The 17,277-nt window shown below is 49.2% G+C and overlaps 1 protein-coding gene across 1 annotated transcript; it reads right to left on the bottom strand.

Moving 5' to 3' along the window:
* Positions 1 to 9,124: 9,124 nt before the first annotated feature.
* Positions 9,125 to 17,277, bottom strand: LOC109579032 (carbohydrate-binding protein AQN-1-like). The gene is made up of 5 exons (XM_070780463.1): positions 17,232 to 17,277; positions 13,770 to 13,799; positions 12,589 to 12,724; positions 10,625 to 10,812; positions 9,125 to 9,396 (listed from the first exon to the last, which is right to left on the bottom strand). Exons 1-5 carry the CDS (start codon positions 17,275 to 17,277, stop codon positions 9,392 to 9,394), a joined length of 405 nt encoding a protein of 134 aa, XP_070636564.1. The 3' UTR covers positions 9,125 to 9,391.

Below are 17,277 nucleotides of genomic sequence, written 5' to 3'. Positions count from 1 at the left end.
CACACACACGTTACTGCAATTTGTTCTGACACCTGAATATAGAAGAACTTCAAACTTGCATGATGAAACATTTTTCATCAAGTGAGGATAAAGACAGTACTTTCTTCAGGGGTGTTTATCATCAAAAGACTTCTTATTTGTAAAAAATGCTCATCGAGTACCTGGGCCAGAAGTCACCAGGGAAATCAATCGATCATCAGTCGATCAATTATCAATCATCAGTCAGCCCTCTCATCAGGAGGAAGCCTGTCCCTCTGCCCAGAACCCCTCCTGCTGCCAGCACACCCTCTGCCTGGACACGGTGACGCTCCTCAGCCCTCCAGGCTCCGGCCATTGGAGGCGGCTCCGTCATCCTGGGACACCGGTGCTGTGGAGAGGTGGTCCCACCCCTGCCCAGTGCGGTTGTGCAGGCAGGAGGGCAGGGGAGGCTTTTGGGCTGTGGAGGAGGAAAGGTGGGGAGGGGAGGAGGAGCACGGTGGGAGTCATGAGAGGTCAGGGTATATGGGACCCTAAGGACTGTTAAAACCAAGGCTGACGGTCAACTCCGGAAATGCCAAGTTCCTTGGCCTTGGTTTACCAAGGTAAAATGGTAAAGTGTTTTCAGGAGAGCTATTGAAACTGCAACCCCCAAGCACTTCTCTGTGTGATGAGCAGGAAAGGATGAAATAATATCTGTGCACTTACCGAGAAGCCCGTCAGTTGAATCCGATGAGGCTGAAAGAAACAAACAAAAACACGGAAAGTCAAGATGACAAGGTGGAAGTTACGGAAGAGTCGAGCCTTTCGCATAGACAACGTGGAGAAGGGCTGAGTCTCAAGGAAGATGCAGAGCACAGACAGAGAAGCCTGGCTGTCCCTGTCCCCGGGACGAAACTGGTCTCATGGGGCAGGGCAGCATGGAGGCCTGGCCCTCCACCTTCAAGACTCCCTCATCCAGCTGCTTTCTCCTCGTCTCTCCGATTGCACCATGTCTCCTGTGATGCCCCCACTCCGGAGCCAATTAGAGGTCAGCACTCGGGGTGCTGACCCATCTGTCCTGATTTCCCCAAGAATTTCCCAGTCTGAGCATTGTAAGACCCTCTCCCAAGAAACCTCTCCAACCTGGTCACAACAAGACATTTCATCACTCTAATGAACGTGAACTGTTTGGACAATTCTTTACTGAGGTCAGCGACCAATCTGAGGTTGAACAAAATGAAATCGATTTTCCGCTAGAGAGAAGTGAACCATCTGAATTTATGAAGTTTCACTGTAGCAGGGAACTGAGTCCAGGGCTTCTGTCAAGGGTGCTGATCCAGCCCCTCAGGCGCCACCATTGATGAGATCCTGGCTTGTCCTCATGATGTGATCAGTGGGCGCAGACAGTGCCTGAATCAATGGCCCTGGGGCTCAGAGCAGCTCAGATGAGAGCTGGATGGCTTTAGACAAGGCATTTGTTGTCACAAACCTCAGTCCTTTCAGCTATAACCTGGAAATATAATAGTAACAGCCTCCTTGGTTCCAGAGGACAGTCCACGCATACACAGCTCTATGCCCATCCCAGAGAGGCTGTCCACTATGCTCCCTGCCACTGGCAACCTCCCACCACATTCATTTCCTTTCCCATAAACACTGCTTTCCTCAGTAAGTTGAAATCAACAAGCGCTCTGGAAGCTATGTGACCATAGATGTCAACCAGGACACCGGGATCTGTCTCCAGCTGCCCGTCCTGAGTACTGAAGTGGCATAGGACTGGGGGCCACAAAGGAAACCTCCCCACCCTCCATGGATGGATGGGGCATCCATCACATCGGCTCCGAAAATGCAAATCAAGGTTTTTCTGAAAGCAGATCTCAAAGGCAGAATCACACATCTTCCCACCGTGGACCCACACGTCTGGTGACCTCCTCTGATTTGAATCTGAGGTCCCGGCTTTGAAGCAAGGGAACCAGGAGCCCCATGTAAGAGTTCACCCCAAAACATGCTGCCTTGATCTGTTGATTTGAACTGATGTTGCTTGAGAAACGGCAGAGGCAGGAAGGCTCTGATGGACCTGTTTTTACCTATAAGCTGCTCACAGACTGTCCCAGGAGAGAACCGTGACCCCCCCTCACCCAAGACCAGGGAGATAGGAAGGTCCTGATCACAGGAGACTGGGATAAATGCTGAGACGGATATGTGCTCACACGCTGACAGCACAAGCCCGTCCTCCCCACCTGCCTCCCACCGGGCTCCTAGTCATGACCACAGTTGCCTGCAGGGGAGCAGGGGATGGGGAGGGAAGCAGAGTGTGGGTTGATGAAAAGAGCAGTCTGAGCAGAAAAGGGGAGAGAAGAGGGAAGGACAGAATGAGACCCACAGAGAACAAGGAAAGAAGGAGACAGAGGCTTCCCTGAAGGCACAGCTGTCCTCTGCTTTCCCTCCAGCACTGAGAATCCTCATGGGTCCCTCCGTGTTCAGTGCAGGCCCAGCGCCCAGCCCCCTGCAGGGCTAAGACCCCCGTCAGGAGGTCCTCAGCCCTGCTGGAGCTGCTGCTCCTGCGGGTCATTCCTGAGCTCACGTTGCTGCCATGTCTCCCTCCCTGGGGGGCAGATGCTGAGCACCCAATCTGTCCTGGGACTTCTCCAGGAGCCTCTGTTTCCCCTTGGATGCCCCCTCCAATCAAGTCCAGCCTGAGTCCCACTTCCCGCACCCACACCATCACACTTCCAAGACCCCTGAAAAGCTGCCTATGACTGGTTCACCTCTAGGTTTGGACTGAGGACTGGCTGTCCCACCGGGCATCACAGGGGATATTGGCATAAGGCTGAGGTAGAGGGGAGGAAGAGGCCCAGAAAACACATGTCAGAACAAGGAGGGAGAGCCCAGAAAATGTTTAAGAGTCATTATATGCTCAGCCCTGGGTCATGGCCGTGCTGCTGAACCCTCCTTCTCCAGGCCAGGCTGAGGGTGGCATCTCCTTGGAGGGGGGCAGCTTGCAGACCCTTTTCTTGGGCAACAAGCGAACTGCACAGAATCTCTAGGTTGAACAGGAAGCAGAGAGGCCTGGGGGCAAGGGGCTGGGGGCCAGGCTTTACCTGTGCTTAGCAGCAAGGCCCAAGGGATGACACTGGACAGCTTCATCTTCGCAGCCTGGCACCAGCCTCAGCAGTGAGCCCGGCCCCGGAGGCCTGGGGCTATATACACACAGCAGCTGACACCTGACCTCCTCCTCCCCTGGAGCCCAGCCGGGCAAGGCTACAGGAATCCCGGGTTCTTTAGGAGAAACGGGTTGCCTGCTGCTTGCCCTTGTCTATGTCAGAGATTTTCTGTGTCCTTTCCCACCCAGACTGGGAAATGATGGCCTGTTTCTTCTCTCCCTCTCCTGTTTTTGTGGTCCTCAATGAAGGTTGGCAAATTAGCCACAGACCACCAGGATGCCCTGTTTGCAGGGCTCTCTTCCCTGAGGTTCAGCTGCAGCGTGTCCACCTCTAGTTACTTCATAAAGCTCAGTATGACCTGGAAGGAGAGGAACTGAAACCCAGAGAGACCAAGGGACTTGCCCACATCCCAGGGTGCCAGTGGCAGAAGCAGGACCAGTCTGATATCTTGGCTGCCTGGTCTTAAGAGGCCTCCTGTGTCACTCAGGGCAAAGGCAGGTAAACAGCCCCCCATCTGCTCCAGGTGTGGGTCACAATTGGTGGGGCAGCTGGAGTACATGTCAGCCTGTGTGTGGTGTGTCCACAAGGGAGAAGGGTGTGCATATGTTGGCATTTATTCTATACTTATACCAAGACCCACATGGTTCAGACTAGTAAGGGTGTTACAGTTGTAAGAACCCAGAAGAGCTCCTTGTTGAAAACATGCATCAGAATCTCAACACGTGGAGGATATATAAGCCAACTTTCTACCAGGTATTTATCCAAGGAAATGAAAAGATGTCCACACAGAATACTGTGTATGAATATTCATAGTTGCCTTATTCTATCAAAGAGTGGTAAAAACCCAAATGTCCATCCATCCATCCATCGTCCAATGCATAAATTAAACATGGTCTGTCTATACAATGGAAGTCATTCTCCCATTTAAAGGAACAGCAAGCCAATTGCCTTTCAAGGACCATTACAATTACATACCAACCAGGAGAACACGATGTCCATATTCCTGAAGGTAAGCAACTCTGAGTTTTATTAAATTTTTCAGAATTCCTTGCAGATTAGAAACGCTCATAAATCAACTTTTAAAATGTGCATTTCTCCAAATTTCAGTAATTTGGTCTCTTTTCCATGTGTCTTTAGCTCGACGCTAGGCCTTTGGTGACATGCGTGTTCTTGCATATCTTTGGGCCGGTTTCTATTAGTATTGCATCACTCACTTTTCCTTATGGGTTGTAGAAACTTCCTGTTCTAAGTCATATCTTTCTTTACAGAAGCCCTAATGGGTTCACAGTGGGAGAAACATTCCACCTCAAGCAGAGCCCAGGGAAGCTGCCTGAGCCATCTGGTCACTCAAGCTCTCCTGAGGAGTAGGCTGATTAGACAGGGTCTCCCTCTCAGAAAACAATGCTGGTTCTGCGCCGGTGGTTAAGCTCCCTGGTTGTGACTATGATAACATGCAATAATTCCTCACAGTTCCCCTTCCATCTAGAATCTCTCTTTCCTCATCATTTCCAGGTTCCTTTCACACTCCACTACACACAGAATGCTTCCTGGCCCTGGTCTGTGGAGAGGCCAAGGAGCTGCCCATGGATGGAAGTACCTGGATGGAGGGAATGCGGGAACCATGGAAGGAAGGCAGTTCCTCATCTTACCTCCCAGCCCAAGCAGCCTGTCTTCATCCTACGTCATCCCACATCAGGCTCGCTGTCCTCCCCTGCAGTGTCCGTGCAGCGCTGCGGCTGCCTGGGGGGAAGAAACCAGTCTCTTTTCTAAGGGCACTCAGGAATCAAAGTCTCAGGTTCCTAAATTCACAACAGCCTCTGGAGAAAATTTATGGGGTAACAGCAGCTTTTGAGGACTTCCGTCTCTCAGATGGTTGTCCCAAACCTCATACCTGGTTTCTGAGGTTCCTAAACAAGCCTGGTCTCCTTGCTTCTAGCCCCTTCCCCGTGGACTGCTCCCTGGCACACCTCTCCTCTCCTCTCCATGAGATGCACCGGGTGTCTGCACCTGGCTCAAAGACCCCCTAAGTACCTCCCGCTCCATCAGAGCTTCCCAGCTGCTCTCTTTCTAGACCGTCCCATGGGTAGGCATCATCTCCTTCTCAGTGACCATGCTTTTATTCTCAGGGAGGAGCTGAAGGGTCTGCTGGGCATTTTGTAAGCTGCCTTCCCAGAATCACAGGTTTATTCAGCATCTGTTCCCCTTGCATGTGTCACAGGCCTTGGGAGAAGCTGATCCCAGACCCAGCTCCAAGGACTGGCCTCAGTGGTGAAGGAGGTGGTGTGAGTGTCCCCAGGAAGCTCCCCATCCTGGCGATGTGCAGGAATGAGCACGTCCCCAGGTGAAGGGACAGGGGAGGTCTGGCTGCAGAGGAGGTGGGAGAGGTCTGCTCCACGTCCTCCCCACTGAGGGTGAGGCCAAGTCACAAGGGAGGCAGAGCAAGAGGATGGTGGGCTGCCAGCCCAGAGCCGCTGGGCAAGCTCACCCCAAAGCCCCTCCCTTCCAGCTCCAGGAAGGAGCTGCCCGTCCTTGTGGTTGAAGGCGTTTGGGATGGCATGTCAGTCTTTTGAAGGAGGAAATATCCTCACCCCTTCAAGGTGCCATGAATCCCAGAACAAAAAAGTGTTCCTAAAATTTCTTAGAGAGTCTTAAAAAAAGAAATACATTCTATCCCCTTTTTGAATCCCCAAGCTGGCAAACCTGCTCCAGCTCTGTTTTGGTGTGTGTGTTTGTGTAGAGTAAAAGCAAAAATTTCAAATCCTGCAACAGAAAATTGACCAAGGGTGATGCCAGCCATTCTGTACTGCTCGTAATGTAATGGAATTCTTTCCAAAGACTCATCAGTAAAGAAGCCGTCTTGCTAGGTGTTTTTCATAGCTGCACTTTATGATGTTAAGCTTGTACCCGTCAGTGAGTGGTTTCTAAGAGTTTTATTTGACATCATTAATAGTTACAGAATTTTGTTTCATTTGTTTTGAATCTATTGATGTGTCATTATAGATTTTATGTTTATTCTGTTAACATGACAAGTTCCTCTAAATAGGTTTTTGGTGTATCGTTGTACTCTTGGGATAAATCCTTATGCTTTACAAATATTATCACACTACTAAGTCCAGTTTCTAAAACTGTATTCTATTTCATTTTTTGCTCTTATATTGACATCCATGTTCTTGAATTAGATTGCATGACATTTTCTTTCCTGTATTGTTCTTTCCCATTACTCGTATCAGATTATACTTACATCAGATTATTCTAAATTTATAAAATGAGCTGGGTACCCTTTTCACTTCCTCAAGATATCTTGGAAAAGTTAAAGGTCATCGAAACAGTGATTTTCATTGTTAAACTCCCTGGAACTATCAACTTTCTGAAAAGAAATCTTCTCATTATTAATTCCATTTTTTTTTAAATTATGAAAGTATGATAACATATTTACAGGAGATTTGGAAAATGTTGAACAAAGTTTTATATAGGTTATGTTCAGCTCAGCCTAGAATGGAAGAAATATGATTCCCAAATTAACCTGTGTGAAGACTGGCTGGAAAGAAATGCAGTACTTTACAGGATCATTGAAAATGCATGTGTGAACCTATACTCATTCACTCATTCATTCATTTAAGAATTGCAACTTGGACATTGGAGTCCCACAGTGGTACAGCCACACAAGGAATAAACAAATGATAAGTTAAATGACCCAGGGATTTATACAAGGTAAGTGAGGGGGGAAAAGGAGCGAGATCCCTGCACCTAAGAGGTGTCAAGAAGATGATAAGGTAACGTTAGCCCTCAATCTGAACCATGGTATCCTATATGGGGGTGGGGGGGTGGCGGTTCTGGCAGAGGGCATGTGAGTCAAAAGGTTTGGACAGATGCGATCCTGGCAGATGAGATCATGTGACAAAGGCATGGAGTTGCCCCAAATTCTTCAGTCTCCAACACTCAGTGTGTGATGGTCCAGCATTGAAAGGAGCAGAGGGGAGAAGAGGTTAGAAGGGAGGGAAGCTCAGAAAAGGAAAGATTTTGGAAAACTAGGCTAAAGTGGGTAAACTTTATCCTGAAGACAGAGATCCAGAGAAGGGTTTTCAACAGGAAGTGCCAATGGAATCAGATGTGTTTAGATGCGTGTGCTGGATGGTGAACTGGAAGAGACCAGGGTGGGATCTTTCCTAAAATCTACATCAGCAAAGAAGCCCCACCTCCAGGGAACTCACCTGAGGAAGGGAGACTCCAACACGGCTTCTGAGCTGGTCTCCTCAGGATGGTCCAGATAGACGAGTGCTGCTCTCAGGGGAGCTGATGACCCTGCCCAAGTCTGGGGAGACTCTACATCCCCACCTGACGAGTGGTGCTCTCAGGGGAGCTGATGACCCTGCCCAAGTCTGGGAGGAGACTCTACACCCCCCACCTCTCCAAAGAGAACAAGGTAACACAGAGGAGGATCCGGGTGTGCCCTCGTGTGTGGGGTTTGTGTCACGCAGGCAGATATTATGCTTCTTGGTCCTCCTAACATCCTGGCCTCTGGTAAAATGCAGCATCAAAACCTGAATCTGGGAATATTACTAAGCCATAAAAAAGCACAAATTTGAGTCAGTTCTAGTGAGGTGGATGACCCTAGAGCCTGTTAGAGAGAGTGAAGAAAGTCAGAAAGAGAAAAATAAATATTATATATTAGCACATATATATGGGATTTAGCTTCCAAGGTCAGACGAGATTGGCCACGTTCAGGATGGCATGGGCATATCAAACCCATCAATCCTAAAGAAAATCAGTCCTGGATGTTCACTGGAAGGACTGATGCTGAAGGTGAAGCTCCAATACTTTGGCCACCAGATGTGAAGAACTGACTAGTTGGAAAGGACTCTGGTGCTGGGAAAAACTGAAGGCAGGAGAAGGGAACAACAGAGGGTGAGATGGTTGGATGGCATCACCAACTCAATGGATAAGAGTTTGAGCAAGCTCTGGGAATTGGTGATAGACAGGGAAGCCTGGCATGCTGCAGTCCACGGAGTCGCAGAATTGGATATGACTGAGTGATTGAATTGAAACTGATGGGATTTGGGGCTTGGGTTCACATGGTAAAGAATCTGCCTGCTAATGCAGGAGACCTGGGTTTGATCCCTGGGTCTGGAAGATCCCCTGGAGAAGGGAATGGCAACCCACTCTAGTATTCTTGCCTGAAAAATTACATGGACAGAGGAGCCTGGCAGCCTACAGTCTATGGGTTTGCAAAGAGTTGGACATGCTGCAGCGACTAACACTTTACTTATGGGATCTAGAAAAATGGTATAGATGAACCCAATGGAGATGCAGATATAGAGACTGGACCTGTGGACACAGTGGCACAGGGAGAGAGTGGGACAAATGCAGAAAGTAGCAGCAACATATATACACTAACACGTGTAAAATGGGTAGCTGGAGAGAAGTTGCTCTATAACACGGGGAGCCAAGTCTGGTGCTCTGTGAGGACCTAGAGGGCTAGGATGGAGAAGGGGAGGGAGGCTCACGAAGGAGGAGATATATGTAAAATTATGGCTGATTCATGCTGTTGTATGGCAGAAACCAGCACAACATTGTAAACATTAAAAACCAACAAACCAACCAAGCAACAAAAAACCCCTGAATCTGATGATCCCACAAACAAAACATGTTTTACTCTTTGCATATCTTTTTAAGACACCCGAATATAGTTCTAGTTGGCCAGTGGGCATTAGAAGAAATTTAATGTATCACCATCAAATATTCTGTATCACCAACCACATTGTCAGAAAGTTTAGCAGAAAGATGCTCCAATGTCTCTACTCTGTCTTAGAGGTTTATCTTGGGCACAAGAGGGAAATAGTAAATAGGCAAAGTAACTATCCAAAGACAGGACTCAAAAAATAAAAACCTCTATGAGTTTAAAGAACTTCAGAAGAGGTTCCTGTCATTCTCACTGATGTCTGATTCTCTAACCTGTGACATGAGGACATTTAGAGTAAAAGAACAAATCCAGACCAGGTAAAGAGACTTTATTCAAAATGATTATAATGACAAGTGGAATGATCCAACAACAAGACTGGCAAGTATCGAAAACTCAGGAATAAGGAATCTTTCTTTGCAGGGAAGAGACAGAAGGCTGGAAAGGATGGAGGAGACCGGATGGGACGAGCAGGTGTGATCAGACAGGTGACCAGGATGTGTCTCTCCTCGTGGTCAGCTGATTCCAGAAGCGTCTTCCAGGAAGATTGTTTTCATCTGCAACACTTGTCCACTCTTAGGTGTGAGCACGATCACTAAGCTGTGGATGGAGAACTTAACTAGAGTTTGGTTAAGTCAGTTACACAGGGGCATCCCTCATAGCTCAGTTGGTAAAGAATCCGCCTGCAATGCAGGAGACCCTGGTTCAATACCTGGGTTGGGAAGATACCCTGGAGAAGGGATAGGCTACCCACTCCAATATTTGTGGGCTTCCCTTTTGGCTTGGGGAGCTTCCCTAGTGGCTTAGACGGGAAAAGCATCTGTCATGATGCGGGAGACCCGGGTTCAATCCCTGGGTCAGGAAGATCCCCTGGAGAAGGAAAGGACAACACACTCCAGTATTCTTCCCTGGAAAATTCCATGGATGGAGGATCCTTATAGGCTACAATCCATGGGGTCACAAGAGTCAGACACGACTGAGTGATTTCACTTTCACTTTCTTGCCCTTGTGGCTCAGCTGGTAAGGAATCTGCCTGCAATGCAGGACACCTGGGTTTGATCCCTGGGTTAGGAAGATCCCCTAGAGAAGGAAAAGGCTACCCACTCCAGTATTCTGGCCTGGAGATTTCAGTGGACTGTATAGTCCATGGGGTCACAAAGAGTTGGACACGACTGAGTGACTTTCACTTCACTTCAATTAAACAAGCATTTCCTTCCCATTGATAAGTGGGGGAAAAGTTTAGCTGATCATTAATGAGAAAAAAGAAACAGTTTTGAGAAACTGTGTCTGATTTGCCTTAGGTGACACATGTATATATTTGTATGCATAAATATTTGGTGAACATAATATACATTTTGTGTAGTAAATGGCAAATATCCATCCTGCTATATCTATATCCGAAGATATATATGTGCATTATATCTATATATCTGGTAAATATATGCATTTTATATAGTATACTATGTGTAATACACATTTTAAATGTACACACTAGAAATGCTTAAGGTTATAAGATCCAGAAAGGGAAATTTTCTATTTGGGAGGAATATGGGACATAATCAAAGGGAAGAGTAAAATTTGAAAAGAATTTTCATATGGGTCTTTCCAATTCCAGTATCTCAGATGCAGAATGTTGAGAATGAGCGGGTGGATGTCTCTGGAGAGACTCACTGTGTCATCCTGACTCTCGCTCACCCAGTGATGATCATGCAGAACTTAGATTCCACCTTATTTCAGCAGTCATGTAACAGCCACATGCCCAAGTGACCACAGAGCCATGCACGGACAGGAGAAGGCACTTCAGCAGACCCCTGTCCATCTCACCTACCTGATGGACGCCCGTAGTAAAATATATCAAAAGAAGATACTGGCTGGTTGGAACTTCTGTAGTACTTCACAGTCATGACATTGGAAGAAGATCGAAACACCAGGTGTCCCCCTGAACAGAACTTCCCAAATGTAGTACTGTCTGGCAGCCCGTCTATGATTTCCACATACTCTTCATTACAGTTGAGGCTGTTGGAACAGAGGGAAGGGCAGGCATCAGCCTTGGGAATCGTGGTCCCTCCGGCAGGCAGCCTCCCCAGTCCAGACCCCACACAATCACACAGCTTTGTGCACCAGACTTCCCAGCCTGGTGCCCACGGGGAAGGAGACTCATCCTTCAGGAGAGGGTGGTGGTCACCCAGGACCCTCGCCCCCCAGGGGCTGCAGGTGACTCCTTGCCTCCTGGGCAACCCCACTGACGGGGCTCAGGGAAGCCCGCCCAGGACTCTGGGATCAGGAGCCATGGGAGGGCACAGTACAACCAACCCTGAGGACCGTTTCCTTGGGCACAAGCACAGAGTCAGGTGAGGCCCAGACAGGCGTGTGTGATGCCACTCCTGCTTCACCCTCTGCACCCCTGGCACAGGGGGCCCAGCACCCCTTCTTGGCCTCCAGGATCTACAGAGGCGAGAGGGCCATCCAGCTCTCCCTGCTGTGGGCAAAGTGCACACTCGGGGTGTCACACTCCTGCTGAGGTCTCTGTCTCCTCCTCCTGCCCATCAGACCTGACCCCACCCTGTCTTCCTCTCTCAGCCACCAGCGTGTGTCCCAGCCAGGAGCGAGGTTGGAGCCTCCCTGGGCTAAAACGAGACACGGAAGGGACATCTCACCAGGACACACACTCAGCTCCCTCTATACTAGCTCACTCTTGGACTGATTCCTTCCTAGTCCCATATCCAAAACTTGTCTTGGGGAGTGTCAAAGAGACAATAATGAAAACTTTTAGAATAATCTATCCCTCTGATCCTAACAGAAATGGTGATGTAGGAAATGCCTCCCTCCTTCAGCCCTGGCGTGTGGTTTTGGTAGATGGTCTGAGCCCTGCTGTGAGGCAGGCATCTCCAGGTTGTCCTCCTCACATGGAGCAGCTCCTCCGCCTAGTGGGAGACCTGATCTCACAGAAGGACACGGCCCTCAGCTATAAGATGATAGAACTAATCTCAGCCTCCCCTGACGGTGACCTTTATTCCACAAATAATGAAAATGTCACTTCCAGGTTGAAATATATGAAGAATAACCTGCTACAGAAATGCTGTAACTATTGCTACTTTGGAAATACCTTCTGGAGCATTATAACTTCCTTCATACTTTCAAACATTTATTAGATCTTTCATTCAGTTATTCACTCCTAGGTAAAACAAGCAAACAAGCAATAGACACGCATCCTAGGAGAGACAAACTCAGACATCAGCAGGAGTGATGTTATGCTGTCAGTCCCCCAGAGTTTTGCACGGATTAATGGATGGGGCACAAATGCGAGAAAGATCTGCCCAGCTGTGGACAGAGTCAGAGCAGGGGTTTCTGGTGTGATGGAAAAGTTCTTCTTCCAGTGAACTCGTGAACTAGGAAATGAGGACCCTAAGCAGCAGGTGGTGAGTCTGGGAGAGGTGGAAGGTGCCTTTCAGGCAGAGGGGACAGTGTGAGCAAAGGCTTAGAGCTGCCCAACAGTCTGATGGGTCCACAGCTCAGTGTGTGCTGGCTCAGCTCAGAGAGGGGACAGAGGGGAGAAGAGGTTAGAAGGGAGGGGAGGTCGGGGTCCCCTGGAGGGATCTGAAAGCCATGCAAGGAGGGTCAGCTCTATGCAGAGGGCAGGGGGCCATGCAGGGTCATCAGCAGGAGTGAGCTGGAGTCAGGATGTGTCTGGATGTGTGTGCTGGGTGGTGCAGGGGAAACAGAAAGGGGCAAAAAGGGACACCTTCCCATAAAACCACACCATCAGCAAAGAACACTCAACTGAGCACTGACCTGAGAAATGGAATTGTCAGTACAATTCTATAACCTCTCTCCAAGAGGATAGTCCAAGTACACTTTGGCTCCCATGAGGAATAGCTGGAGATCCTCCCAGAGAAGTTTCTGCGGACGCCCCCACATTTTCTAGCGTCTACAACAGAAGGCAGTTTTCTTGGTGCCCAGAGGCTGTGACAACCCCTGGGTTGGAGGGCGGGGGTTGCTGTACCATTCTTGGGGCCCACACCATCATTAAACCTTGTGATTTCCGGATTCCAGAAATCACAAATCAACATCAATGATCCAAGTCTAATGACCTCCAAAAAAGTGATTTTGATGTTTTACTCTTTTAAACATCATAAAGGGAACCATACCCATCACTGAAATTTGTTTTGACCCCTGGAAACAGATATATTTAATCCCTCTTCAGCAAATAAATCTTTATCATCAACAGCATGGCCAGACTGGAAGTCAAAAGGTGCACACAAACCCCTCCTTCTGGGTGCTGTGTGTCTCTTCCCAGTGAAGCCTGAGAAATAGCAAAGGAACAGCCTGAGGAGCCAGACCCCTCAGAGCCATGAAAACCCACTCACTGTGCAGACCTGCAGGGAGCACCGGGACCCACTCAGTGACGCTCAGGCTCCACATCTGTACGTGAGGATAAAAGGAGCATTTTCCTTCGGGCATTTGGATCTAATGAGCTCCTGGTTGGAAGGTGCTCAGCCAGTGCCTGGGCCTGGAAACCTCTAGAGCACACAGCCCATCTCTGGTCAGCTGCACCCTCTGACCCGGTCCACCACGATATCCTCACTCCCTCTCCCTGTGAAGCTCTCATCTCTGACCCTGAAGATGGTGATGTCCCCCAGCCATTAGGAGGCGGCTCCATCCTCCTTGGCCACCTGCTTCATGGAGATGTGGCCCCTTCCTCCTCCCCGCAACCCCCAGTGAGGCTTCTCCTGAGTTTGGAAGATGCTGTGGGGTGGAGAGAAGGAATGAGGCAGAGGGGGCGTCCTCAGAGGTCAGGAGAGACTGGAGTTAGGGATTGTGATGACGGAGCCAGGCTGCGAAGTACAGAAAGCTATGTTCTTTTGGTAACGGGTACGTACATCTCCCTTGTAGAGAAGCCACTTGCACCTGAACTTTAAGGCTCATCTCTACGTGATGAGGGGAAGTGGTGAAATCACATCGTCTACACTTACCTTCATCCGATTCTGTTGAAACCGTTGTGGCTGAAAGGTAGCAAAACAGAAAACATCGTGAAAATGAGAGGTTACAGAGGGGTCAGGGTAAGAGAATGGAAAACGCACAACCCAGTGACGACAAGCCGTGTGCCAAGGGATGGCCGTGAGAGGAGAGAAATGCTTCGCTGCCTCCACCCTGGGGACCGTCCTGGTCACACAGGGGAAGGGCAGAGGGAGGGCCTTCGAAGGCTAGCCCATTCAGCTTGATGTCTTTGTTTTCCCCAGATCTACTCAGTTTAGGGCCAACGTTCTCTCTCTGCAGCCAGAGTTGGAAGAGTCAGCCCCCGGGAAGGTGACCACCTTGTCCCTTTAGCCTAGGGTTATCCAGGTCTCAGCACTGAACTACCTTCTCCCAGAAAATGTCTCAGTCCCGGCCAAACGAAGAGAGTAGTTCACCCAACTAGGACATGAATGTTTCTCATTAATCCTTTGGTGGTGAATTTGATGTTGTATTGAACACATTGAGTAAAATTTTCAGTTAAGGAGAAGTGAACCATCTTACTTTGTAGAAGCTTCACTGTATCAGGGACCTGAGTTAGGTGCATGGATCCAGGGCCCTGCTTTCAATCACGTGGCCTCCCAGAGTGGACCTGCACTGTGGCTTATCTTCACGATACAACGATCAGGCGTAGCAAAGCTTAAGAATATCTGATTCTTGGCCCTCGTCACAGCCCTGTGGGGATGAGAGATGCATGGCTTTGGACAAGTCATTTTCTCTCCTTAAGCCTCAATCCATTCATCTCTAAAATGGAAATGAACAGTAAGAGCCTCCTTGGTTCCAGAGGACAGTCCACACACACATAGCTCAGTGCCTGGTGCAGGGATGCTCCTCACTAGGGAACCTACCACTCATTCATTTCCTTTCCCGTAGAAACTGCTTTCCTTAGTAAATAGAAATCAGCAAGCCCTCTGGAAACTATTTGACATAAACGTCAACCAGGACACTGGAGTCCATCCCCACCTACCCTTCCTGAGTCTGAAGTGTCATTGGATTGGGGGCACAGTTACTTTCAAATTTCTTTTGATATTGTTTCTAACATAATTCCACAGTGATAAGAGAACAGACTATGATTTCAACACCTTTAGACCATGAAAGTTTTCTACCTTGTCTTAATGTCACTGGGTATGTTCCAGTGTCTCCTAGTTTATCGTCTATAGGAACCTGAATAGAATTGGTATCTTACTGTTGTGTGAAAACTGTATAAATCTTAATTATGCTGAATTGGTTCACAGGGCTTCTCAGGTCTGTTATATTCTTTTACTTCTCTGTATATTCTTTCTATTAATTTTGAGAGTTTGATATTAAAACTCCAATGAAACATCTTATTTATTTTAAAAAATAACTGTAATAGATAGCGGAACTGTATGTAACTTTGTTCTGTATTTTCCAAGTCTCCTGTAAATGTGTTATCATACTTTCATAGAGGGATGGTATGGGGAGGGAGGTGGGAGGGGGGTTCAGGATTGGGAACACGTGTACATCCGTGGTGGATTCATGATGATATATGGCAAAACCAATACAATACTGTAAAGTAATTAGCCTCTAATTAAAATAAATTTAAATTCAAAAAAATAAATAAAAATTAAAATATAAAAAAAAATCCTCCCCACCCTGGGGCATCCATCACAGTCTGCTTAGGAAGACACAGATTAAGGTTTGCCTGAAAGCAGGCCTCAGGGACAGAAGCAGAAATCATTCCTGTTCCTTCAGGTGACGTATCTGGCCTGGACCCACACGTACAGTGACCTCCTCTGATCTAGAGTCTGAGGTCCCGGCTTTGAAGCAGGGGAACAAACAGCCCCTTGTAGGAGTTCAAGACACATCACCCCAAAACGTGCCATCTTGATCTACTGACGATTTGAACTGAAGGCACTTGAGAAACAGCAGAAGCAGCAGGGGCTCTGATGGACCCATTTCTACCTACAAGGCGCCCACGAAGTGTCCCAGGAGAAGGGCTGCCCCTCCCCACCCCCACCCCGGGCCTCATCACAGGAGCCTGGGATGGACCCTGAGAAGGATCCGGGCGCACACACTGACTGCACGACCCTCTCCTTCCGCTCAGCCCCCACTCAGCTCCTAGTCGTGACCCACCATTGACTGTAGGGAGAGAAGCGGGGAGGGAAGAAAGAGCCTAGTCATGGGGACAGTCCCTGACAGGAAGTGTGAGGGGCAAGGTGAGCAGCGGAGGAAAAACAGGGAGAGGGGAGGGAAGCTGAGTGAGGCGAGAGGAAAAGAGGAGACGGAGCTGAAAAGGGCAGAGGAGGAATCACAAAATGCGACAGACAGAGAGACCCAGGAAGGAGGAGACAGATTTCCCTGAAGAAATGGCTGCCTTCCTATTCTTTCCCACCAGCACTGGGAACCAGCATGAGTAGTGAGTCCCTCAGTCGTGTCAGACTCTTTGAGACGCCATGGGCTGTAGCCCGCCAGGCTCCTGTGTCCAAGGAATTTTCCAGGCCAGAATACTGGAGCAGGTTGCCATTGCCTTCTCCAAGGGATCTTCTCAACCCAGGGATCGAACCCGCATCTCTTGAGTTTCCTGCATTGGCAGGCAGATTCTTTACCACTAGCGCCACCTGGGGAGCCCAAACCAGCGTGGGCCCCTCTGTGTTCAGTGCAGGCCCAACGGCTAGCCCCTTGAAGGATTATGACTACCTGTCAGGATGGCCTCAGCCCTGCTGGGAGCTGCTGCTCCTGCTGGTCATTCCTGAGCTCATGTTGCTGCCACGTCTCATTCCCAGGGGCAGAGGCAGAGCAACCCACTTGTCCAGGGGCTTCTCCAGGGGCCCCTGCTTCCCCTTAGATGCCACCCTCCAATCAGGTCCAGCCAGGGTCCCACCTCCAGCACCCACACTGGTCACACATCCAAGACCCCTGAAAAGCTGACCACGACTGGTTCACTTCATCCAGATGTGGGTGAGGGCTGGCTGTCCCGCAGGGCATCCCAGGCGAGTGAAAGTCACTCAGTTGTGCCCAACTATTTGCGACCTCGTGGACTATACAGTCCATGGAGTTCTCTGAGCCAGAATACTGGAGTGGGTAGCCTTTCCCTTCTCCAGGGGATCTTCCCAACCCAGGGATTGAAGCCAGGTCTCCCGCATTGCAGGCAGATTCTTTACCAGCTCAGCCACCAGGGAAGCATTCCAGAGGACATTGGTTAAGGCAGAGGGGCCCAGGGAATGCGTGCCAGAACAAGGAGAGACAGCCCAGAAAATGCTTAAAAGTCATTATATGCTCAGCCCTGGGTCACGGCCATCCTGCTGAACCCTCCTCCTCCAGGCCAGGCTGAGGGTGGCATCTCCTTGGAGGAAGGCAGCTTGCAGATCCTATTCTGTGGCAACAAGCGAACTGCACAGAATCTCTAGGCTGAACAGGAAGCAGAGAGGCCCCGGGGCAAGGGGTTGGGGGCCAGGCTTTACCTGTGCTTAGCAGCAAGGCCCAAGGGATGACGCTGGGCAGCTTCAT

This window comes from Bos indicus, chromosome 26, assembly GCF_029378745.1.
Source record: "Bos indicus isolate NIAB-ARS_2022 breed Sahiwal x Tharparkar chromosome 26, NIAB-ARS_B.indTharparkar_mat_pri_1.0, whole genome shotgun sequence".
Lineage (NCBI taxonomy): Eukaryota > Metazoa > Chordata > Mammalia > Artiodactyla > Bovidae > Bos > Bos indicus.
Note: the sequence above shows the minus strand (reverse complement) of the source record. Positions and strands in the feature narration are given on the sequence as shown.

Excerpts from the sequence above, each read along its gene's own strand:
- LOC109579032 (XM_070780463.1), bottom strand. The coding sequence starts at position 17,277 with ATGAAGCTGCCCAGCGTCATCCCTTGGGCCTTGCTGCTAAGCACAG. Across the intron at positions 13,800-17,231 it reads GGCCTTGCTGCTAAGCACAG|CCACAACGGTTTCAACAGAA; the intron begins GTAAAGCCTGGC and ends GCTACCTTTCAG. Across the intron at positions 12,725-13,769 it reads TTCAACAGAATCGGATGAAG|ACGCTAGAAAATGTGGGGGC; the intron begins GTAAGTGTAGAC and ends CTTCTGTTGTAG.